Source organism: Hippopotamus amphibius, chromosome 12, assembly GCF_030028045.1.
Source record: "Hippopotamus amphibius kiboko isolate mHipAmp2 chromosome 12, mHipAmp2.hap2, whole genome shotgun sequence".
NCBI classification, from domain to species: Eukaryota; Metazoa; Chordata; class Mammalia; order Artiodactyla; family Hippopotamidae; genus Hippopotamus; species Hippopotamus amphibius.
Genome location: NC_080197.1, coordinates 31,977,313 through 32,002,976, shown reverse-complemented (window position 1 = coordinate 32,002,976; position 25,664 = coordinate 31,977,313). Strand labels below are relative to the sequence as shown.

The 25,664-nt window shown below is 38.6% G+C and overlaps 1 protein-coding gene across 4 annotated transcripts in view; it reads right to left on the bottom strand.

The window, feature by feature from the left end:
• ATRN (attractin) overlaps window positions 1–25,664 on the bottom strand; it is a 154,261-nt gene that overhangs the window by 37,240 nt on the left and 91,357 nt on the right. For all 4 annotated transcript variants that reach the window (XM_057703490.1, XM_057703489.1, XM_057703487.1 and 1 more), the window contains 8 exons: window positions 24,981–25,166; window positions 24,213–24,446; window positions 16,815–16,952; window positions 13,328–13,421; window positions 11,182–11,234; window positions 8,586–8,680; window positions 5,650–5,728; window positions 3,710–3,867 (listed from right to left, as the gene is read on the bottom strand). In XM_057703490.1, coding sequence (XP_057559473.1) covers window positions 3,710–3,867; window positions 5,650–5,728; window positions 8,586–8,680; window positions 11,182–11,234; window positions 13,328–13,421; window positions 16,815–16,952; window positions 24,213–24,446; window positions 24,981–25,166 — 1,037 coding nt within the window. The remainder of the gene's footprint in view (window positions 1–3,709; window positions 3,868–5,649; window positions 5,729–8,585; window positions 8,681–11,181; window positions 11,235–13,327; window positions 13,422–16,814; window positions 16,953–24,212; window positions 24,447–24,980; window positions 25,167–25,664) is intronic.

Genomic DNA, 25,664 nt, shown 5'->3' with positions numbered 1-25,664 from the left:
TTTTTCTTGGCTGCACCGTGTGGTTTGTGGGATCTCAGTTCCTCAAACAGGGATTGAACCTGGGCCCTTGGTGGTGGAAGTGTGGCATCCTAACCACTGGGCCACCAGGGAACTCCCTCCCATTGTGGTTTTAATTTGCATTTCTTCAATGGCTTTTAATGCTGAACATCTTTCATGTGGTTATCTGCCATATTTATATCCTCTTTGGTAAAATGTCTCTTCATGTCTTTCGTCCATTTTCTAATTGGATTGTTTTTTTAATGTTGACTTTTGAGAATTCTTCTTTTATTCTACATCAAGTCCTTTGTCAGAAATATTTTTTGCAAATATTTTCTCCCAGTATATAGCTTGTTTTTTCCTCCTCTTAGCATGGTCTTTCACAGAGCAAAAGCTTTTGATTTTTTTTTTTTTTTTGGCACACGGGCTTAGTTGCTCCGTGGCATGTGGGATCTTCCTGGAGCTGGGATCGAACCCGTGACCTCTGCATTGGCAGGCGGATTCTTAACCACTGGGCCACCTAGGAAGCCCCCAAAAGCTTTTGATTTTGATGTAGGCAATTTATTAATTTTTTTCCACAGGTCATGTTTTTGTTGTCAGATCTGAAAACCTTTTGCCTAGCTTTAGGATACAAAGATCTTTTCCTAAAAGTTTTATAGTTTTACATTTTACATTTAAATTTGTGTGCCACATTGAATTAATTTTTGTGTAAGATGTGAGGTTTAGGTCAAAATTCATCTACTTGCCTATGGTTGTCCAATTGTTCTAGCACTCTTTGTTCAAAAGGCTATCCTTCCTCCATTGAACTGACTGCACCTCTGTCAAAAATCAGTTGGATGTATTTATGCAGTTCTGTTTCTAGGTTCTTTATTCTGTTCCATTTATCTATGTGTCTATCCCTCCAACAATAACCACAATGTCTTGATTACTGTAGCTAAATAGTAAGCCTTATTTTTATATAGTGATTCCTCCCATTTTATTTCTCTTTTCAAAACTGTTATAGCTATTTTAGAACATTTGCTTTTCATATAAATATTAGAATAAACTTGTCAATGTCTAAAAAAAATTCTGCTTTTTTTTAAACTTTAAAAAATTGGGGTAAATATATTTTAAGATAAAATTTACCATTTTAACCATTTAAAAATATATGATTCAATACACTTAAGCACAGATGCTGCAAAGATTAGAAAGGAGGACAGTGTGAACAACTTTACATTAATACATTTGAAAACATGAAATAAATTAATAACTAGAACAAATTATCTTAAGTGATGCAAACAGAGCGACTATCCAAAATATCCTGTAACTATTAAAGAAGTTGAATCAGCAGTTAAAAAACAAAACTCCACAAATAAAACAGCAGAATCAAATGATTTTACAACAGAGATCTATCAAGTATTCAAGGTTTATATAATTCTAATCTTATATAATCTCTCCCAGAAATGAGAAAGAGAGATAATGCCTCAATTTATAATTAAAGGTTAGTTTAACTTTGATATAAAAACCATAACAAAAATAGGAAAGGAAAATTACTGGACTTTTTCACTCATGAGATAGATACAAAATTCTAATCAAAATATTAGCAAACTGAGTCCAGCAGTGCATAAAGTTAAAATATAGGGACTTCCCTGGTGGCGTAGTGGTTGAGAGTCCGCATGTCAATGCAGAGGACATGATTTTGATCTCTGGCCTGGGAAGATCCTGCATGCTGTGGAGCAACTAAGCCTGTGTGCCACAACGACTGAGCCCACATGCTGCAGCTACTGAAGCCACTGCATGAGAGAACCGCACACTGCAACGAAGAGTAGTCCCCGCTCTCTGCAACTAGGGAGAGCCTGTGCAGACCAATGAAGACCCAATGCAGCCAAAAAATAAATTAAAATAAATAAATTAAATTAAAAAAATAATAACATCATGCCAAGTCAGGTTTATTCCAGGAATGCAAATAACTTCTAGGGTCCTGGCTCATGCAATAGGACAAATGGTGATGCCATTCATTACAAATGAAGCTCAGGGTTTGGGGCTAAGAATGATTCCCTGAGTACAGGGAGCTTGTGAATGGCCAGGTAGAGGTGTCTAGGCAGCAATCAAGAACACTGGTCTGGAGTTCAAGTATAAGCAGGGCTTAAGACAGAGTACTGAGAATCACCAGTACAGAAGTAGTACAATAAATCTTACAAGTGGGATAAAGACAAAGGAGAACCATGGCCTGAATGCCAGACAACCTCTATGTTTAAGGAAGAAGATTCCTTAAAAAGACAGGCCAGAGAATCAGGGAAAGAAAGGACCAGGAAGGTAAGAAAGATAGTGACTCAAATCATGCAATGAGAAGAAGAGGACTAAAGAATTAAATCACTGGAGTCCATCGTGACAGGCAGCTTCAGGATGTGGTGAAGGAGGAAGGTAGACGGTTATGGACTGATGGGTGAATGGATAAGAGGCAGCTTCAGGATGTGGTGAAGGAGGAGGGCGGACGGTTATGGACTGATAGGTGAATGGATACGGGGTAACAGAAACCAGGAGTGTAGTAAATGCTTACAAGAAGGCTAGCTGGGAAGGGAAGCAGAGAGTGTGCAAGAACAAAGGAAGAAGCAGATTAGAGGATAAACAAACCTGCAGGCCATCCAAATAGAAAAGGAAAGAGGGTGGTGAGAAAAAATACAACACACAGTCTGTCCTCCACATTCCAGAAAGGAAATGAGTGACTGAGTATTCTTTAGTTACAGTCCCAAGGCCCGAGCACATACCCACAAGAACTAGATTTCAAGCCCATCCCAAATGATTAGCGGCGACCTGCTTCACTTGATCACACTTTTGAAAGTTTGCAAGCAGCCAGAACCCCGTCCAGTGACCATGCTTCCATGGCTAAAGGTGAATCAGTCATTCAAAGTCCACCCTTCCTGGAACTCCACCTTTACCCAAAATGAAAGGGGTTAAAGCAGAAAGTACTGAGGCAAGGCCTCAAAGACACAGTGGCAGATGATTATAAAGAGCACAAATGGGGCCATGGGTCTTGGATAAGAGGGAGTGCACTGGTCCCCTGGGAATAGAGAAAAGGAGCAGGCTGATAGCAGCAGTGGCTGCAGCAGGCAACATGAACCCTTTGACCTACCCTTTCAGGTCACATGTACAAAGAATCTGAGATGTGGAGAGGCTGTAGGAATTGTATAGGAGCAAGCCAGGACTCAAACCTGCATCTGTTTGACTACCAGGCCTAAACTCTTACGGTGACCTTATACTGTCCCCCACTGTGTCCCCACTACCCTCCATCCTATCCTCCTTTAAAATCTGATAGCATTTTGGGGATCTCTTCATATGGCACTTTCCATACTCCAGCTTTCACTGGTTATGTGTGCTTCATTTATATACACCTTAATCATCCCAGAATTGAAGCTCTTTGTGTAGCTATACAGGCTTTTAAAGTGGCAAGTCCTCAATGAAGAAATGAATACAGTTGTAATTACCAAACCTGTTATATACCAATTTGCTTTCAGAAGTGCTTATAAATTTCCTTCATAAGTGATTTAAGCCAACCCCACTATGATCTTCTTTTATGGTATGTGCTCAGTACTCCTTTACCAAAGATATTATAAAGGCAAAGCAATATTAATACTGTACATGTCATTTACCGCAAGTTACAGATTAGTGAATTTAGTCTCACTACAGAGATTTCATCATCTTTGCAAGTATGAGACTAAAAAGCACTTCTTACCTGAATTTTGATGGGCCAGGTGAAATTACTGACATAAACAAAGAAAGTGATATTCGGGTGGTTGCGAAAATCAAACTTCTCATTAGAGAAACTATCTTTGTATTCCTTAATGTTGGTTTTTGAAACAACAGGCATCTCTTCTCCAGCCTGGGTTCCAGCTGTTAGGAAGAAAAGAATGAAATAAAGAGACTTTTTCTTTTCTTTTTTTTTGGACAGAATCTGCCCTCACTAATAATAAAGATAATAGCTAGCATTTATTAAACACTACATTCCAGAAATAGCCTTTAAGAGCTCTATATCATTTAATTCTAACAACTATTATCCTTATTTACACATCCGAAAACTTAGGTCCAGGAAAATTAAGTAACTTGGCTCAAGTCACATAGCCAGGAAGAAGTGGAGTTGGGATTTGAAGTTGGGCAGGCTGATACACAAGCCTGTGCCCTTAACCCAAATGGTTTTACCAGGAACCCCTACAACTCCTCCCCACAGAATCAGCCTACATGTGGCTTTGAAAATACCAGATATCACTAGAATCCTATTAACAAGCAATGGCATTCACTCTGCCCGCAACAGTTCACTTGCTTTGCATTTCCCTCTTAACCCTATTTGGCAGTGCTCCAGGTCCCCCATATCAGGAACACAGATCCAGCCCTCACTTCCTCACTAACAGTGACCTCAAGTCTCAACAGTAGCAGGGAGGAAGGAGCTCTAGGGGTCACTCAGTCCCTTCTGCTACCAGCTACAACTGACTTTAAATCCCCCCAATCTGATATAAATCCATCCTATTCCCAGGCAGTCCTTTAACATTCTATATTGTCCCTCAGCCAGGAATTCTAGTGTTTACAAAGATTCATGAAATAGGCTTTTCCCATGTCTGAGTTAAATCCTGTGACTGAAGCCAGACTGGCGGGTCCCCATTGAGACCGTCACCATAAATCAATCATATACTCAGGGATGCCACCTTTCTCCAAACAAAGGTTCTAATAATTCAGACTTTTTCTTAAAAGGTCTCTCCTCACTGCAAGTTCCTGAACCTTTTCTGAATTCTACACAATCCTTTAAGATACGATAACTACAAAGTGATGTGCAAAGTAATGTTTTTATTTTGTCTCAGTCTAATTGGTTGTGTTTTGACCAAAAAACAGTATTGCAATAGTGATAGTGATGATGAAACATACCATTTGATGAGAATTTACCATGTTTCTAGCACTAAACTGAGTACTTCATTTATTATCTCATCAAATCCTCAGAACATTCTGTGTGGCTGGGTGTTTTTATTATTATTCCATTTCATACCTGAGGAAACTGGCTCAGAAAGCATGGTGCAAGTAAGTAACAGACAGAATTCAAATCCAGGTCTGCTGAGCTACATTCTTAACTAATACATCAGGGCCAATCTTTCTTTCTTTAGCAGATTTTCTGCCCAGTAGATCTTCTTTAGTAAATCACAGTAAGATAAGACAGCAAATGTGCTCTTAGAGCTTTATTTAATTCCCAAAGTACATTTTCCCCTATACCCACTAAAATCTCATTCTATTAAAAACGTTTCCATTTCTTGAAACTGAGTCACTTGCATTTTTCACTTCTGAAGCATGGATGGAGAAGATGACGGCAGTGCCAGAGCAGCAGCTGCAGCAAAGGTATTAACGGTGGTCGTAGGGCAGGGGTAGTGAGCATGTACTGATCCTGACACCATGGCAGGCACTGACAGGTAAAGCCAAATTTAATCTACACAGTAATTGCAGGAGATAAGTATTATTACCTTCTCTTTGAGATGAACAACCCTAAGGGTCTAGAGATAGGTTTTAGACACTTGCTCAAGGTCTTTCAGCTAACTAAGTGGCAAAGGTGGATTTTAAACTCATCTGTCTGTCTCCAGAGCCCCCTTTCTCAATCAGTTATCTCACTCAGAAGGTATTCTCTAAGTGTGTCTTTACCTGAGAAGCTGGCGGCCCAGGTGATGTTGAGGTTGAAGTTTTTGGATGCATTGATGAACATGTCCAAATCCCTGTTTTGCTGATGAGATGTACAAATAATTAGAAAATTTATTATTATAACAGTTTCCTGATTTTAAACTAAAGTGGTAGTTAAATTTTACTACTCTCAACTTTCTTAATTACAAAAAAGATATTTTAATGTTTTAAGAGAAACTCACGCTTATAGAACTGTTAGCAAAATTTCTAACCTTAACATATGCAATATACCCAAAACAAATTTCATTTTCCTTCCACAAATGTATGTGGGATTTAATGCTTTATCAAATGCCTAACTCCATGAAACAGTATCTTTTAAAAAAGACCCTCACCAGAGCACAATGACCTAGATCCTGTGACCTATGTTATCAGAATCAGCCTCTTAAGGATCCTCTGGGCAGCCCTTTCCAAACGTATGGAGAGTAAAACACTGGATCAAGTGTCTCAATTTATATTAACTTATAAATCAAACCTATGTACTTCTGAACCCCTAGATTATCTACAGTGTAAAGTTCTCCAAAATGGAAACGGTTTTTAAAAACTAGCACATAAAGCTGAAATAAACTAAATTTAAAAACTTTTGTCTTCACCCATGATTAAGAACATTTTTCTTTCACTAAAAATATTATTTCAAGAGAAATATGACAGAATATGCTTTATTGCCTTTGAAAACTTTGTATACCACTGAGAGTTACAGCTCTTTGAAGGGCTAGTTTAACTTATTTTGACTCTTGGTTTTAATGACTGAAAAAGGTATCTCTGAGGGATGTGTTGGGCCAGCTGGAAGAAGAGCACTGTCAGCTGTGCTGGGTAAATCATGATAATAATTTTTAGTTTTCCCTGAAATTTGGCTAATAAATCTTTCCTGGGGTCCAAAAACTTGTTTTTCCAAATGAGTCAGATGTTATATTTCATATTTTTTAATCCAATCCTGCTGAAATTCTTCACATTGAAAGATTTTAAAACAGGCTAGAAAATTAAGATTTTTAAAGATCATTCTTTTGATAGTTTTTACGGCACAAAAATCACAACAATGGAAGCATTTCCAAAGAGCTATTTCCAAAACGTGATCTCCAAACCAGAAGTTTCTCTCATAAAGCATTTACCTTCTCATTTATTGATAAGGCTTCATCATCCTCTTAAAGGGAAAGCTCAAGTGGGATCTTAGTTCCCCGACCAAGGATTGAACCTGTGCCCCCTGCAGTGGAAGCTCTGAGTCCTAACCACTGAACCGCCAGGGAATTCCCTATTTTTTAATATTTGCTGGTAGCACAATACTAGCAATTACTTCTTTCTACAGAAAGGATTAATAAACTTGAAATCCTGGTGCTTTTGTAAGAGACAGGACACATACACTGTGTAATTCTATTAAATATTCTGTCATAAGATAAACAAGGCAGTAAATAAATTTCATGTGTGGTACTTTTGCTATAGCCTTATCCTAAAGACATTAAAAAAAAAAATTCCGGTCAATACAGCCACTGAAATGATATACCAACATAGTTTTTCCACAAAATATTTTCGAAAGTCACTTACTGTTTTTACTTAGGGGCTCAAGAGAGAGGGGATATGGGGACATATGTATACATATAGCTGATTCACTTTGTTGTACAGCAGAAATTAACACAACATTGTAAAGCAATTATGCTCCAATAAAGATGAAGAAAAAAAAAGCTATTCACTCATGAGAATGTATCTTTTCTAGTACATCTCTTCTTGCTGATAACATTTATTATCAAAGGAATACACTTTGGCTTATTACCATACTGCTTTCCATGTATTACTTGTTACATTTATTGTATTTTTGTACTCGTGAATAAATGGCTTTGTGTATGTTGATGAGAAATAAGAAATCTCCAAGGAGGCGCCTAAGTAGTTTATCAAGTTTAGTAAAATTTCATTATGTACTGGAGTAGGTATTAAATGACTTCATATTGCATTGAAGAAATCATGTAGGTGTGTATTCATGTTCTAGATGCTTCACTTTTTTTTTTTAAGCTCTTTATTGGAATATAATTGCTTTACACTACTGTGCCATTTTTTGCTGTACAGCAAAGTGAATCAGCTGTATTTATACATATATCCCCATATCCCCTCCCTCCCATGACTCTTCCCACCCTCCCATCCCAGCCCTCTAAGTCATCACCCATCATTGAGTTGATCTCCCTGTGTTACGCAGCAGCTTTCCACTAGCTCTCTATTTGACATTTGGTAGTTTATATATGTCAATGCTACTCTCTCACTTTGTCCCAGCTTCCCCTTCGCCCCCTACTCTCTGCCCTCAAGTCCATTCTCTACGTCTATAGGTGCTTCACTTTTAAACGTCATGCTGTGTTGCCTCCCTTTTACCACTAAGTAATACCTTATGGCAGGCTGCGGTTCACCATTAACAACAGTAGATACAAAAATACATTTCAAAGAGTTACCATAGTAATTTCAATTATTTCTGGCTGACTTCACTGTTTTTACCTCCTAATGAGGATAAGAACTCATTCTAGGAGCACAGGTGTCACCTCTGCTGAGCATCACTGGTATTAATTTCCATTCTGAGAGAGTAAATCTCGGTTCTGCCACTGCCCCCTTGACAGGGAAGTTCCCCTTGCAGTCTCCTCTCCTTTCCTGCATAGGGCTGTGATGGGCTGATGGGCAAACAAGTATGTGTGGAGTCAATGTCACTGTGTGTATCAGATCATGGAAAATCTTAACAACATGGTAAATCTTATCTTTTAAATAGAAAGGAGACAAAATGTAGATTCTTAACATTTCTTTCCTGTACCTCTAAACATCATCCCATGGGCTCCACTCTGGAGACCACTGCTAAGGCAGTGCTTCTATCCATAATGACCAAGAAAAAGATCCACACAAATTCAAAACTAAGTAAGAAGACTTTTAAATCTTACTTCATCAGGTGTAGCCACAAAATTGATGGCTGTGTAATAGCGGTCATCTTCCTGGGATAGGCTAAAGGTGAACTGATAGTCAATAAGAAGAGTATCTATGGAAAGAAAGAAACGTGTATTTAAAAACTGAAACAAAAGAAAACAAAAGAGAATAGGTCTCTAGAGATACAGATTGATTTTCTCATAAATATTCAATAGCCAGGAAAGAACTTTTGGCAAAGTCTGTGGATAATATCATTTTGTTTAACTCACCAAAACCTCCTGTATTATGACCCTGGTTGAGATTTTAGGCTCCAAGCTAACTTTCCTACAAATATTAATTGAGCATCTATTCATGCTTAAAGATACAAAGCTATAAGTTAATGATATAAAAGAAATCAAGACTCCCAAGTAAAAATGGTTGATTCCAGGTTTGGGGAAAGGCATATGTGCCTCAGTTATCTTATTCTAGAAAGTAAGAAAGCATTCAAAGACTAATGTAATGTAGCAAAAAGAACACAGCTTGAAAAAAAGCCTACTGGCTAAAGATGGTATAATTTAATCCTAAAAAGCATTGCACAACTCAACAACCTGATTTAAAACTGGGCAAAAGACTTGAATAGACATTTCTCCAAAGAAGATATACAAATGGCCAATAAGCACAGGAAACGGTGCACAACATTATTGATCATTAGCAGAATACAAATCAAAACCGCAATGAGATACCGCATCACCTATAGTAGGATGCCTACCACCAAAAAAAGTGTTCGTGAGGATGTGGAGAAATTGGAATCGTTGTGCACTGCTGGTTGGAATAGCCCAGCTGCTGTGAAAAACAGTATGGCAGTTTCTCAAAAAATTAAAAATAGGATTACCAAATGATCCAGGAATTCCACTTCTGAGCATATACCAAAAGAACTGAAAGTAGGATCCTGAAGGGCTAACTGTACAACCATGTTCATAGCAGCCAAAGAGATCATAGCCCAATGGTGGAAGCAACCTAAGTGTCCATCAACAGATGAATGGATAAACAAAATGTGGTATATACATACAATGGAATATCACTCAGTCTTAAATAAAGAGAAAGGAAATTCTGACACAGGCTACAACATGAACGAACCTTGAGGACAATGTGCTAAATGAAATAAATGGATCACAGAAAGACAAATACTGTATAATTCCACTTATATGATGTACCCAGAACAGTCAAATTTATAGAGACAGAAATTAGAATGGTGGTTGCTAGGGGGCAGCGGAAGAGGGAAATGGGGAGTTGTTGGCAAGTTTACTTTTAACTGTTCAAAAAATTGCCAAATGATCTTCCAAAGTGGAAAACCATTTTATATTCCCACAAAAAACTTATAAGGGTTTCACTTTCTCCACATCATTGCTAAAACTTAGTATTGGCTTTTATTTTTCAAGACAGAGAAATACAATTCCACACTGTAAACTAACCCTTAAGAAATGACCAGTTGCCTGGTTTTGGTATGGCATCAAAGGATAATACCTATAGTTCAGATATGAGAATCCAGTTGTCTCTATTAAGCGACGGTATTGGCTTTTGATTCTAGTCATTCTAGGGGTGTATCTCTCTGTGGTTTTAATACATGTACCCCAAATGCCAAATAATGTTTCCCATTTTTTCATGTGCTTATTGGCAATCTGTCTACCTTCTTTGGTGAATGTCTATTCAAATCTTTGCCTTTTAACCGAAATTGTCCCCTTATCCAGTTGTAAGAGTTCTTTACTCTGAACATAAACTCTTAATCAAAGATATGCTTTGTAAACATTTTCCTTAGTTTGTAGCTTGATTTTTACTTTTTAAATGGTATTTTTAAAAACGCATGTTTTAAATTTTGGTAAGTCCCAAGAAACAACTTATTCTTTTATGAATTGTGCTTTTGGAATCATATCTAGGAACTCTTTCCCATATATAAGGTCATGAAGTTTTTCTTTTGTTTTTTTCTAAAAAAACACATTCATAGGTTCTAGCTGGACATGAATTTTGAGAGGATGCTATTTAAACCAGAAAAGCCAGTATACAATTATAGTAGAATGTGAAAACATTAGCTCATTTTTCTCTGGTTCCATAATCTGACTTAGTATGTGGATTCTCCTACAGGAAGAAAATGCATTTACCCATCAGGACTTGATCACCTTGCCAGATTTACCGTCACTGTAAGTTAGATATTTTATTTTACATATTAGTTCCTAAAGAGGTAGTTAACACAAATCAGTTTCAGAGAGAAAGATAAATTCAACTATATTTTAGGAATTCTGTTTTTGATCAATCCTAAAATATTAAATATGATGACCCCAACCAGAAAATGGCAAATGAAGTAAGGTTTCAAGAGATAAAGAAAGAAAGCCAGAGATGTATGTCTCTGTACTCTTCCCTGATATCTGCTATGGACATATTAATATAAACCACAACCCGAATTAAAGCAGCTTAAAATACTGTTTACATATGTATTAAATTTAAAAGAATGTAACACATCAAATTAGGGGACACTATATTCCTATAGCACTTAGCATTCTCAAACTATGTTAAAGAAAATAATGAAGTTTTACTGCACTACTTTGCTTCTAGACAAATAAGAACTGCAGAAACACTTACAATAACACGTTCCTTTGAGAGGGTTTCCTTGGTATCGATTTTCTACCTCACATCTAGGGGGAAAAAAAGATTATTTTCTATTGTTACTTAAAACAGAATCTACAGTCACTTTAAAATCAAGCAGATCCTTTTACATAAACTACAATTTTTGGGTCAGTGTAACTACACTCTTCATTGTACCTCAAATCAGATGGAGTAACAAGAGTGTGCATTCATTTTCAATGCTAACTGCCCAGCACTTCACACCACCAACCGCTGATAAACATTTGCCAAAGCACACAAGATAAATACAAATAAAATAAAATTTAGATCCTACTTATTATCATGAAACACATTTTCACTTTTGTATGGACTAAATATTCTTCTAAAAGTGCAGTTAAAACATTTCTCAAATTGATTTACCTGTAGTTAGTTGCTAATAAAGTAGTAAGTTTTTATTCATCTTGGAATGTGTGGGTGTGGATGGAGACTGTGACAAAGGCAAACTGTTTAGAGGAGATTATGCTAAAAGATGTAAATGGTGGCTGAGTGGAAGTACATGTGTTTTTCTCCTAGGGCCATCTAACTATCTGACTGTTTTTATTACTGCAATAAAATTAGAGCTGTTATTGAAAAAAAATAGAAATAAAAAATAAAAACATTTTCCATATATTTATTTCTCACTTTTCCTGGATAAATTGAACTTGTTCTTTAAATACAAGTGAGAGAAGGCTAAACATCAAGAATCACTTAAAACAAAAACCAAAAAACAACCCTTGGACATGGTTCATCAGTCTGGAGAAAAAAGTTCTAGTTAAAAAGAATTACTAATTTCCCCACAAATATCATCTATGAACATCAGTAAAACCCAGGCTCCCACTTTACAAAGTGATCAAGGCAGGCACAATAGCTATGAACTATGAGGAAAGGAGGGGAAAGCTTGGGTCAAGCAGTTTTCCCACATAAATACAAGGATGTTGTGTCTCTATCTAGAGTAATTATCCGCTCTTGTTTATATATAAAATTTCCTAAAGAAAGTCTTCCACTGGACCTATACCTCATTTCTTTGTTGTATACCATTAACTGCAGGGGTGATTAATTTTGCTCCATCACATTTTTCTGTTTAAAGGAACCCAGATTTAAAAATTAAATTTAATCTTTGATTAGACTTTTCTTCATGTATTGGCTTCAGGGCAGCACAAAAACAGTAAACACATATATTGGTGTAAACTATAAAATGTAGGCAGAGCAATTCCCTCCTGAATACCACTATCAAAGTCTCAACTGGTGACATTACAAGCGTTTTTTAAGGAAAACAAAATTTACCAGTGACCATCTGCTCGTATCAGCTCAATGTTTTGATACTAGTAAACATTTCTCTCTTAAGTCTCCTCTTGAGCGAATGAATAAAACTAGAGCTTGCTTTATGAGGTTTTCTGGTGAGGCAGAGAGAAACTGGGGAACAATGTCTCTTGTTTCAACTCACAGGATACTAAAGTCAACGATCACTAGCCTCACTGTCCATAGATGGGGAAAATGAGGCTTAGCACAGCGAAGTGATTTGCCTCAACAGCATCCTACTCAGTGGAGGCACAGCCAGGGCTGAATCCCCACATCTGCCTGATGCTGTCTGCATCCTCATGGATGGGATGCCCAAACTCTTCCCTGGAAGATGTCTGACATACTTCACCAAAGAAAACGCTAGAACAGGAAGGGATGTGTTAAAGGCAAGAGGACCTCTCTCTACCATTAGACAACGAAAACGCCAAATAAAGTACTATCCTGGAATACCAGCTCTTCCAACTCTATCTTTTAGGAAAATCTCCTGACGTGACAAAAGTTGAGTTGTTACTAAGTTAAAAGACTAATTCAAGTCAGCAAGCCAGGAATTGTCAGTGTCACTCAAACATAAAAATGTGATTTAAAGGGCCTTTATGGAATTACTGCTAAACTGACAAGCTTCTCAGTATGGAGGGGGACTAAACTAGATCTATCTTAAGTAGAAAGGGAAAAATTTCAAATTAATCAACTTGGGGACCCCTCAGAGCCCGTGGCAACAAGGCCCAGGGAAAAGGGTGGCTCCTGGGGTTCAGGCAGTTTCACAGCCCCTTGGCCCTTCCTGGTGAGGTGTGGCCTGTGGCAGGAGTCCCGGGAGTGTGGTACTCACAGCTGGCACTCGTCCCCCTTGACACCCTTGGTGGTGCAGAAGCACTTGCCCGTGTTGGTGTTGCACAGTGACGCGTGCCCATTGCACCTGCATGCTGGGGAGAAGGAAAAGGAAAGGGGGTGGTCACAACTGGCTTAAAAGATTACCACTATCAGAGACTTTTCCTAAAACAATTTTATCTGGACTGGATTCAACAGGAAAGACAGGTGACGTGAAAGCATTCATTTACTGGGTAAAATTCTCGTTTTTTAGCCAGTAGCTTATCTCAAATAATGTCAAGGCAACATTAAAGGAGCCAAAGTCACAGGCCAGGAGGAACGAGAATGTCAGTGTTTGGTGCCAATCTGAGATCATCCCTCTTTTGATGTTTGCAATAGACTCTGTTTTTCACTATCACGATTCTCTCATTCACTCAATAAATGTTTCTGAAGCATCTCCAGTGTGGGCACACAGACACAATCCCTGTCTCCATAGAGACCTCTGAGCGATGACTGCCCTCTGGGGACAGGGCTGGTCTAGCTAAGCTCCGCCTCAGCTGAGGAGACTTCTCCACAATGGCCATGTTTCAAATCACACCAGGGCTCAGAGCTGAGGCAGCATTCCAGTGGCAGTCAGTGTTCAGAGGCCCTCTAGGATTCACCACCCTTGCCTGCCTTCTTCTCAGCCTTCACAGCAAAGGACTCTTGTCACCTAACTCCTCTAGCCACCAACACTTCTCCACCTTCTTTCATCCAACACACAGTGTGAGCTCTGACAAACTTTACACTCCAGCTGAAATAAATAAATCCTTTGCTCAATATCTTTTCACTCTACAACCTGTTTTTCTGTGAATAAATTAAAAGTATTAGGCGAGAGATGGGTGTACTTTTAAAATAAATCCTGTGGAGAAAAAAAATCACCCAAAGAAACCTGTGAATAGAATAGCGCAGTGATGAAGAAAATTTACGCTGGGGTGAGAAACAGCAAGGTTCAACGTTAGGCTCCACTGAGGATGGAGAGAGGGGCAGCGTACTCATGAGAGCAAAGGTCCATTTGCCTGGGTATGAATTCAGGCCCCTCCACTTGGCTCCTTTTCTACGTTGGCTTCCTCGTCCATGTGATTGGATAATAACAGTGCCTATCCCGCAGGGTTTTGGGGAGGAGTAAATGAGGTAATACATGAATGAAATACGAGGGTGAGTCAAAAATTATCTGCACTCTGGCTATAGAATTTCTACAGCCAGAGTGCAGGTAATTTTTGACTCACCCTTGTAGTAAGCATTCAAAAAATCGTCGCTGTTGTCTACAGCTTAAGAACTATACAATTCTAGGAAGAAAACATTAAAGACTTGGTGTCACTCACAGTATTTTTAAATCATGCTTTCTATTATGGATTGCAACTCTGAAAAACAAAGCTAGCTCTAAGTTCTGGACAACTATACTCAGATCCCACAAATGCCACAGAGGAGAATGTAATTTTTCTAAGATGACAGCTGAAGATATAGGGATGATGGCCTCAAAGTGGCACAACCAGGCCCAGTAGCTAAAGCCACACGTCCTGGATGTGGTTCTCAGCATGGCCAAATCTCACAGTGAGACCCTGGGCAGGCTACTTGATCTTGGGGATAATAAAAGCACCACTGTCTCAAGTGGCTGCCAGCACAATGCCTTGTATATACTTACCACTCAAATAATGTCAAGTACTCTGATTACTATCTAACAGATGAAATCTATTCACAAGGGGTGAAAAAATATTTTTACTGAATACCCTTTAATCTGAGCAAGAAATTCTACTTAAGAGCGGTGAGAAAGGATATCAGAAGAGTAATAATAGTTGCTCACATCTACCTGTTATGTCCTGCTGACTGCTTTCATTTCAACAACTACCCTACTACCCCCATTTTACTGATGAGGAAACAATCCCAGAGAGGTTCCACTAGGATGCTAGCTCTCTTCTGGCTGCTCTGGGATCAGATTCTCAAGGGCCATGCCAAGGAGTCTGGAGGTGGGATCTGAGGAGTAGGTAGAGATTTTCCTTTCTCATTTATTTTCCCACTCAGACCTCACGGGTCTTTCTGCAAGGAACTAGAAAAACCAAAAGTAGTTTTTTGGTATCACTTGTCATTTTAAAAAATATAATTTGTGTACTAATACTAAAGTATCCTATTGCTTACAGGAATCTATCTGACATGTATGGGGAAACAGGGGACTACTGAAATCCTTAAAAATACTAGAAGTACTGAGGAGTCCAGCACCTGGTTAAAAACCTATATGTGATTTTTGAGGCCCAACCATACACAATGACAAAGGCTCTCCCTGGTGGGCCTTACAGGGAAAGCTGCGCTCCCCACACCAGCCTGGGTGGAAGTCTCTGAGGGGAGTTGTGTCAAGGTCTCAGGTCCGCTGGCCAGCCACTCTCTTTCACATGTGTGCATTCCTAGCTCAGGCACCTTCATTCCTAAGTCTCTTTATTTGAGACCTTGGGCAGAGGTCTCCTCCAGGCACCTCTGCTGAGCCTCCATATGGAGGAGGAGGGGAACCTCAAAGAGGTTTACCCACTCTCAGTCCCAGGTACTTTTCTGCTCTTAGCCCTTCCCCTTCTCCCTCCCTCCTGACTCCAGGGTCCATAAAAGGCTTTAGCTGGGCCTTTTGTTCATGGCTCCCTCAACAGTGAGTTGACCCCAAAGCCTATGCTGATCCACTTGATGCTCAACCAGCACACCATTCCAGGAGGGAAAGTGGAACAAGAGGAGTCAGTGCTTTTCCCACTTTAAGCCTCTTGCTTATACCATCACAGTAAGTGATTAAAGGCTTAACTCCTTCATTTAAAAAAAAATTATTTATTTATTTATTTATTTGGCTGCACTGGGTCTTAGTTGTGGCCCACAGGATCTTGGTTGCCACGGTGGGCTCTTCAGTTGTGACATGTGGGCTTTTAGTTGCAGCATGTGGGATCTAGTTCCCTGACTAGGGATCGAACCTGGGATCCCTGTATTGGAAGCATGGAGTCTTAACCACTGGACCACTAGGGAAATCCCTTAACTCCTTCATTTTTTTTTTTTGGCTGCATTGGGTCTTCGTTGCTGCACACGGGCTTTCTCAAGTTGCTGTGATCAGGGGCTACTCTTTGTTATGGTGTGCAGGCTTCTCACTGCTGTGGCTTCTCCCATTGTGGAGCACGGGCTCTAGGCGTGAGGGCCTCAGCAGCTGTGGTGCACAGGCCCAGCTGTTCTGCGGGATCTTCTCAGACCAGGGATCGAACCCGCGTTCCCTGCACTGGCAGGGAAGTCCCAACTCCATTCATTTCTGACGAGTTGCTTTAATGGCTACTCTGACACCAGGCAGCTCTGCTCTCTTACTCCCAGCTCAGCTGAGCTCCTGACAAATATAACTGAAGAAATGCAATATCTGAAATCAAGTGGCTTTTTCCCTCCAAGATATTCAAGTCAAACAGACATACTGTGTGCCACCTGGTTTGCGATCTGTAACCCTGAAAAATTTGACTTACGTTGACATTTTCCTCCATTGGTCGGATCACCGTAGAAGCCAGATATGCAGGTCTCACAGTGCTTGCCCGTGGTCAGGTTCTCACACTTCTCACAGATACTCTGATTAATGCATTTGCTGTGGCCGTTGCACTGGCAAGCTGAAAGAAAGAATTTTAAGGGGCCTGTCCTGTGGTAGAGCTGGGTGCTTACTGCCTCTAAACAATCATCAAAATTACTAAAAACTAGTTTGAGAAATAAGATCTTATATCAAAAAAGAGCTAGCTCAGGAAAATCAGAAATATACCACAGCAAAGTGAAAGTCCATAGCCATTAAAAAAAGTTTTTGTTATTCACTGTAAAAATAATATATGCTCATGACAGTAAATTTGAACAATACAAGGAAGGGGATAAAAATCATATACAATTTCACTACCCAGAGATCACTGTCCACATTTGGATCTTTCCTTCCAGTATTTTTTTCCATACAGTTTTACACATCTGTGTTCATATTAATTTTCAATTTTGATTTTTTGAATGTAGACTACAATTATTTTACCACATTATTTCATCTACCATCAACAAACCTTTAAATGGCAGAATGATTTCAATGAAGCCAGTCACTAAACCATTACCTTACGCTCTGATATTCAGTTTGCTTTCAATTTTTCATTTTTAGAAAAATAACCATGTTTATATGGCTACATTTCTATAAATGGAATTACTGATTCCTTTACAACCAGAAAAGCATATGAGGCCTGGACCTCTCAGGGTTGCTCAGGACAGCTGTGTACTGCAGACTTTAGGTGGGGGCTATTCACATAGTGCACAACCTGTAAGCAGACCTGACTGTTTTTCTCCTTAATTTTATTAAGATATAACTGACATATAACACTGTATAAATCTAAAGTGCACATTTAAAGTGTACAATGTATCGATACATTTACATACTGCAAAATGATGACCACCATAGCTACAGCTAACACCTGCATCATGTCACATATTTATCATTTCTTTTTTGTGGTAAAACAGTTAAGGTCTACTCTTCTGCAGATCTGTCTTGGCTGATCAAAGTAATACAGTCTCTACCTTGACAGCTTTCCATGGCCTTGTACCCATTCTGTTTACCCACCTATTTTCTACCCCATCCCTGTAGGTATGAGTTGTTTTAAATAGACTGCAACTGAAGAACTTAAAAATGACTACATTGAATATTCCACCAAAACTGCTTAAGATGTGTACACTATACATGTTTTTCCTGTGAAGATGAGCAACTGTGCACATAGCTAAAGGGCAAAGCACAACACACACAAAATGTAATTCCTAAAATCATTTACCAAAATATCTGTATTCAGATTTAGGATAAAAAGATTGAACAAATGCCTCTCTCTCTCCCCCCCTTAAAAATCTCACTGAAATTATAGAAAAAATGTAAAAACAAGGGTTTGGGATAAGAGGAAAAGGTGCTATGAGAAGTACTGAGAGATACTTCTGAATCACTGAATTTCGAGAAGTATCCAGAATGCCCCACGTGGGGAGGTATGCGGCACAACCATGAACATGCCAAATACATCCAGACACCTGGTCTATTGCTCCTTCCTTCCTCTACTGTGGGAGGAATGCAGACCATTCAACAACAGCCAAAGCAGACCAGAGCTGGAGAGCCCTGGTACTAGCTAGCCAGCCTCTCCCTTAGGACATCACACCACACCTTCACAACAGCTCAGTACACCCAGTATTCATAAGCCTAGACATTCAGTTATAAATACAAATCAACCTTCAGGAATCACTAGTATGAGAAAAGCATCAACCTAAAAGCACCACCTAGATAAACACACAGGTAAACATATAGAACAACTAACTCTGAAGGAAGGATTAATGCAAGAAACTTAAGAAAGTGAAAAATACTAATTTTAGCAAATTCAAGAAGGCTTCAGAGACCATTGCATTCATAAAGTAAGAAAACAAGCTCTGAAAAAAACTCTCACAATATTTAGAGACCCTGCAAAATGAAAAGGATAAAACAAAATCACACACTAGACAAAAACCCTTCAATAGATTAAACAGGAGAACACATATAGCTAAAAAGCTACCTGCAAGAAAATAACATGAACAGCTGTATGCCAACAAATTTAATCACTTGGATGAAATAGAAAAATTCCAATAAAATACAGGTTACTCAAACTGACTCAAGCAGAAATAGAAAATCTGCCTGTATTATACTTTACTTCCCTATACTAAGTAAAGAGATTGAATGAATAATCAAAAATCTTCCCACAAAGAAAAATCCAAGCCGAGATGACTTTACTGATGAATTCCACTCATACTTAAAGAAGAATTAATACCAATCTATTTGCAAACTCTTTCAGTAAAATCAAGAGGAAGGAATACTTCCCAACTTACTCTATGAAGTCAGTACCACACTGGTACCAATTTCAGACAGTCAACACAAGAAAGAAAACTATACAACAGAACTATAACCCTCGTGAAAACAGACACAAAATACCCAACTAGCAAACTAAATCCAGCAACAGAGTAAAAAGGATTATACATCATGAGCAAACGGGCTTTATCCCAAAACTGAAAGGCTGGTTCAATATCCTTAAATCAATGAGTATAATGTATAGTATTAATAAACTAAAGAACAAAACCACATGATCATTGAGATACAGAAAAAGCATTTGACAAAATCCAGCACCCAATCATGACAAAAGCCCTCAAAAAGCTATGAAGAGAAGGAAGATTTCTCAACCTGATAAAGGACAAATATGAGACAACTAAGGCCCACATCACACATAATGGACAAAGACTGAATTCTTCCCCCCTAAGATCAAGAACAAGCAGAGATGTCCACTCTCACCACGTTTATTCAACATTGTACTGGAGTTTCTAGCCAGGCCAATTAGCTCCCCCAAAACTTTTTTTTAAAAAGGTATCCAGATAGGAAAGACAGTAAAACTGTCTTTCTTAGCAGACAACACAACCCTGTACATAGAAAACCCTAATCCACTAAAAAACTAGTAGAAATAACGACTTCATCAGCAAGGCTGCACGGTACAAGATCAACATACAAAAATCAATTATATTTCTTCATATTAACAATGAACAATCAGAAAACAAAATTAAGATAATTCCATTCACAATACTGTGAAGAATAAAATACTTTGTATAGTAAATTTAACAAAATAAACGCAAGATATATACATTGAAAACTATAAAACACTGCTGAAAAAAAAAAAAACTAAGGAAATAGAAAGATCCCAGGTTCATACACTAGAAGGCTTAATATTGTTAAGATGGTAATATAACCCCAATTGGTCTATAGATTCAGTGCAATCTCTATCAAACATCAGCTGGCTTTTTGTTGGTATTACTGAATCTGACAAGTTCATCTTAAAATTCATATGGAAATTCAAGGAACCCAGAATAGCCATGACAATCTAGAAAAATAAGAACAAAGTTGAAGACTTAGACTTCCCAATTTCAAAACTTACTTCAAAGCTACAGAAATCAAGAGTGTGATACAGGCATAATGGCAGACATACAGGTCAACAAAATAGAAATGAGAGTCCAGAAATAAGTTCTTACATTCCACTGATTTTCAACAAATGTGGTCCCAAAATTCAATAGTTAAAAAAAATAGTCTTTTCAACAAATGGTGCAGGGACAACTGGCTAACCACATGCAAAAAGATAAACCTGGACTCCTACTTCACACCATATACAAAAATTAATTCAAAATGAATTATGGACCTAAATACAAAGAGATAAATCTATATAACTTTAAAAAGAAAACATAGGAGTGAACCTTTGTGATTTGGGGTCAGTTAGGCCCTGACTTCTTAGATACAATACCAAAAGCACATGGGATAAATGAAAATTTTTGTATTTCAAAAGATACCATCAAGAAAGTAAAAAGAAACCCACGGAATGGGAGACAATATTTGCAAACTGTATATCCAATAAGGGACTTGTATCTAGATTCACAAAGAACTCTTATAGGTCAATAGTAAAAAAAATAATGCCATTTAAAACTGGGGAAAGAATTTGAATAGTTTTCCAAAGAAGACATACAAATGTCCAATAGGACGCTCAATCTCATCAGTCATTAGGGAAATGCAAATCGAAACCACAGTGAGATACCATTTCTCATATACTAGCACAGCTACAATCCAACAGATACACACAAGTGTTGATGAGGATGTGGAGATATCTGAACCTTTCCACATTGCTAATAAGAATGAAAATGATACAGCTACTTTGGAAAACTCTGTGCCCATTATTCCCCATTTCTGCTCCTGGCCCTAGGCAACCACTAATCTGTTCTTTGTCCCTATATACTTGCCCTTTTTTGGACATTCCATATAAGTGTTATCACGTAATATATAGCCTTTGCATCTGACTGCTTGTGTACACCATATTTTTGAGGTTCATTCATGTTGTAGAATATGTCAGTACTTCATTCCTTTTTACTGCCAAATAGTATCCCATTGTATGAATGTACCACATTGTTTATTCACTCACCGGCTGTCAGACATCTGGGCTCTTGCCACTTTTGTCTATTATGGATAATACTGCTATGAGCCATCAGTACAAGTGTTTGTGTAGACATCTGTTTTCAGTTCTCTTGGGTATATACTGGGATATATGATGGCTCTACGTTTAACTTTTTGAGGAACTGTCAAACTGTTTTCCAAAGTGCCTACAGCATTTTACATTCCTACCGGCAATTAATAAGGATGCCAGTTTCCTGAATGATACTGAGCATCTTTTCATGCGCTTATTTGAGTTTAAAGACTTCTTTATGTATTCTGGACATTAGCTTCTTATCAGACATATAATTTGTAAATATTTTGCTATATCCTGTGAATTTTCATTTTACCCGATATATTCTTGATATTAGTGGAAAAGCATAGATTTAACTATTTCATTAATTAAACCACTAGTAGATTAGAAATGGAAATGTAGATCCTTCAAAATCTTAGGGAAAAAAGGAACAAAGAAAATTTAATCCAGTTTGGCAGATAAAAAGCTGGTTTCTCATTTTACTTTGCATTTTCCTGTTCTATTTCCTTTTCTGAGAATGACTTTACATCCTTTTGATAGGAACAGAGTAAAGGGACAAAATAGGTGATTCAACAGTTAATCCCACTAGGGGACTGTAAGTAGAAAATAATATGGGAGATCCTGTAAGTTAATGATTATGCAAGAAAGCAGTTTAGCTTAACCACCTACTTAGCAACAAAATCATACAACAGAAACACAAGACATGCCCCCAAACAATAAAACAATGGTGGCATGAGACACACATCCTGCCCAATGAGCTCAGTAAGTTAATGACCCCTAGGACATGCTCTCTGCACACATAAAAAACAGTAATTTATGGCAAGGTGACATTTCAAAGTGAAAGACCCTCACTGTACTGAAACCTAAAATAATTTTTCCATAGTGCCATGACAGTCCTGGCTTGACCACATAGGGACAAGAAAACTCCCCTGCCCAACCTACAGGAGGAGGTGATAGAAGTATGATGTCTATGCAAGAATGAGGAAGAAAGTGGTCTTTTCCCCCTCCCTACTTTTCCTTTGATTACAAAACTGTAGCCCACTAAGTTCTCAGGGTGCGGCACCCTCTCGCCCACCTGTTTGTAAACCTCACAAGCGTCCTATTCTAATAAATCACTTCTTATCTATCACTTTGTCTCTCACTGAATTCTTTCTGCACTGAGACATAAAGGACTGGAGCTCCTTGGAGCCCCCTGAAACAACACCTAGAGGTTTCACTTTGCCCACTTTTTCTATTGGGTTGACATTTAGCTTTTTTTTTTTTTCCTGGAGGGTAGAGGTTTACATACTCTGGATGATAATCATGTGTTATATACATTGCAGATATTTTCTCCGTCTGCTTGTGGCCCTTTATCATTGTTTACAGTGATTTTCCCTTACAGAAGTCCTTACAAAGAGCCCAGTGGTCAGGGGCAATGTCTGGCAGGCTCTTGGAGAAATTCTTAGCTGCTAATCTCTGGGGAGTGTTTGTACCTGCCTAACCTCTCCCAATTGTTCTGGAGGCCCATCAGTGCATTTCTGAGATTTACTGAAAAGTGAATCAAAGGCCAATTTCTCAGGGTTGGTTTCTCAGGGCAGCTACCTCAGCTGGTCTAGGCTCAAGCTTTTGGTCAACTCAAGGTCTATTTCTTCTTGCATCAACCACTGGACGGGATAGAAAGGAAGGAAGGAGAAGGAGAAGGGAAAGGAGAGAGGGAAGGAGTGGGGAGAGGGGAGAGGAGGGCAAAGGGAGGAAAGGAGGGAGGGAGGCAGGCAGGCAGGCAGGCTGAAGTTTCCCTTTTCCTTCTTGCCAAAGGGAAAGAGAAGGTTTTCCTTCTCCCTTATCTTAGAGCATTTCAGTAAGAAAACCTATATTTGATACGTATATGTATGTAAATCTTTTTAAAACCTAAATAAGCCTCAAGTCAGCACTACAAAGCAGGAATGTTTTTCTTAAGGACTCAAGAGCCATCTCTTCAAAGATGCTCTTCTTAAGAGCCAGTTCCGCCCTCCCCTCACTGTGGGAAGGGGTCCAAACTGTAACCACCTGCTTGCCTTAAAGATACAAGTTTGTTTTCATTTTCTTTCTCTCCTTTGGGTAAAGGCAATTAACTAACCTAGGTAGTCACCCCTATTACCAGGTAAATTCAGAATGAACTATGGAAGAATGCAGAGCAAACAATGCTGTCAAATCCTCTCACATGAAGACAAGTTATCTTCATTTTGAGAACATGTATATATAATGGATTATATATGCTGGGATATTTAAAAGGGTGGAATTTCTCTCTGTCTTTGCAATCTCATTAGTGGATTGCTGTGATATGGGCCACAATCTGGTTTAATGCTTATTCAATAATAAAAGTGTTTTCTTTCTTTCCTTTCTACACCTGTGGAGAGGAATTTCTGGGTTGGTAGGAAATTTTATTTTTAATTTTTTCCCTAACAATTGCCACAATGTATTTTTAAGTAAAAAGAAAACTGTAGAACAATATATCATATGCACAATGTATAGCACAGTATTTTTTATTTTAAAAACTATACATCTAGAAGTATCTATATTATACCCTTAAAAGCCCTTCCTTCTAGAGGTGAGAAGAGGAATTCTAGTTTTTATTTTATCTACATCTGTAATAGTTAATTTTTTATAATGAACACATTTCATTACTTTGTAATGAAAGTCAGCAAAACAACTCAAAGTCCTTAGTATTTTCATTAACTGACATTAAAAATAGTTTTCATATTAAACAAATAGTTTCCTAAATGATCTGTTATTATTTTTTTCTTAAAGAAATCCATGTAAATAACATAGCTTTCAAGGCTTTATTCTTTGTTCAATAGGCAGTGAAACACTTGATTTTGGATACACAAGACATCTTACCTGGACAATGAATGAAAGACCAGTTGTATCTGCTGTCCTCCAGACACATGCTGGAATTGAGAAGGGGCTGTGGATAGGAACTGCCTGTCGGGGCCTGAGAAGGCATCTTCACTGGTCCTTTATAGGAGCCCTCTATGCACTTCCCTTTGCCAGTATTGCTGGGATCAGTACACCAGCCACAGCCTGGCTGCTCCAAGCAGTGACTGCAGGTACAGTAGCCTGAACAATTTTCAGCTGTAAAAAAACGTAAGCTACAATTCACTATCACATGTAGTCTTAAATTCACTGTATTTATATTATCTTTTCCTTTAACAGACTATTCAACTTCTGTGAGTCAAAATCCCTATTCTATTGTGATTGTTTAAATGACATAATAAAATTTTAAAGCGCCCAATATTTTGTCCAACATCTAATTGAGACTCCTCCCCTCCTCTCTCAATGCTAGGATGCTGGAAGCAGAAGAGACTTTAGAGATCATCTCCTGGAATGCACTCACTTTATGAACTAGAAGATTAAGATGTGGAGACATGACATGGATTGAGCAATATGATACCGAAGATGGGCAAGTTATTTCTGTACACTGTGATCTATCCTACAATTGTTTACTTGTGTCACTGTGCTTGGTGCAGGTTCACATCAGGCAGTCTCTGGACGGACCTGAGCAGAAGGTCAAGTCTGGTCTCATCCCTAGAATTTTCTGAGGCTGACAGCACTGCCCTACACACAGGAGTTGTGACCCATACTGCCTAGAGCTCACTTTTCACTCACGGGGGCAGCTGCTCATGGTATACCACTCCATACACTGGCCAAAAGGGAAGGAGGCCACATAGGCATTGGAGTCCACGCACTGCTTCATGTTGCTGCACCACATGCACTCTGAGCTGCCGCTGGTACACTCCCCACACGCCGTCCGCAAGGCACACGGCGTCCTGCACTGCTTGGCACTGTGGTTCGCTGGAAAGTAAACCCAAGAGAGGCACTCAGAGCTCCCACCATGTCAACTAAGGTCAAAGGCTTTTCAGTGTGGGTTGTGACCCATTAGTTACACTAAATGAAGGAGAAAATAGAAAGTCTTCGGTCATCACATACTATTTAGTCAAGTGTATTTATACATTTGAGGGGAAAATTATTTTTATTTTCAAACAGCATTAAGGACAGACACGAGGGAACAAGCTAATCTTTCCATAAGAGGAGGGGTTCTAAAGCTCCTTATGATATAGGAGACCCAGGATGAACTTCAGGGGTTTTACAACCCACCTAAATGCAAAATTATATCTTTGCATATTCTGGGGGAAAAAAACCCACAGCATTCATTAAATTCACCAAAGCACTCAGGATCCAAAATGGCTGAAAAGTTCCCCTACAGGAAGGTTAGATATTATATTTTGAGATGACTCCTACAGTGCTATGAATTCTCTTCCACACCTCTGTATTCCTCAGACAAATTACAGT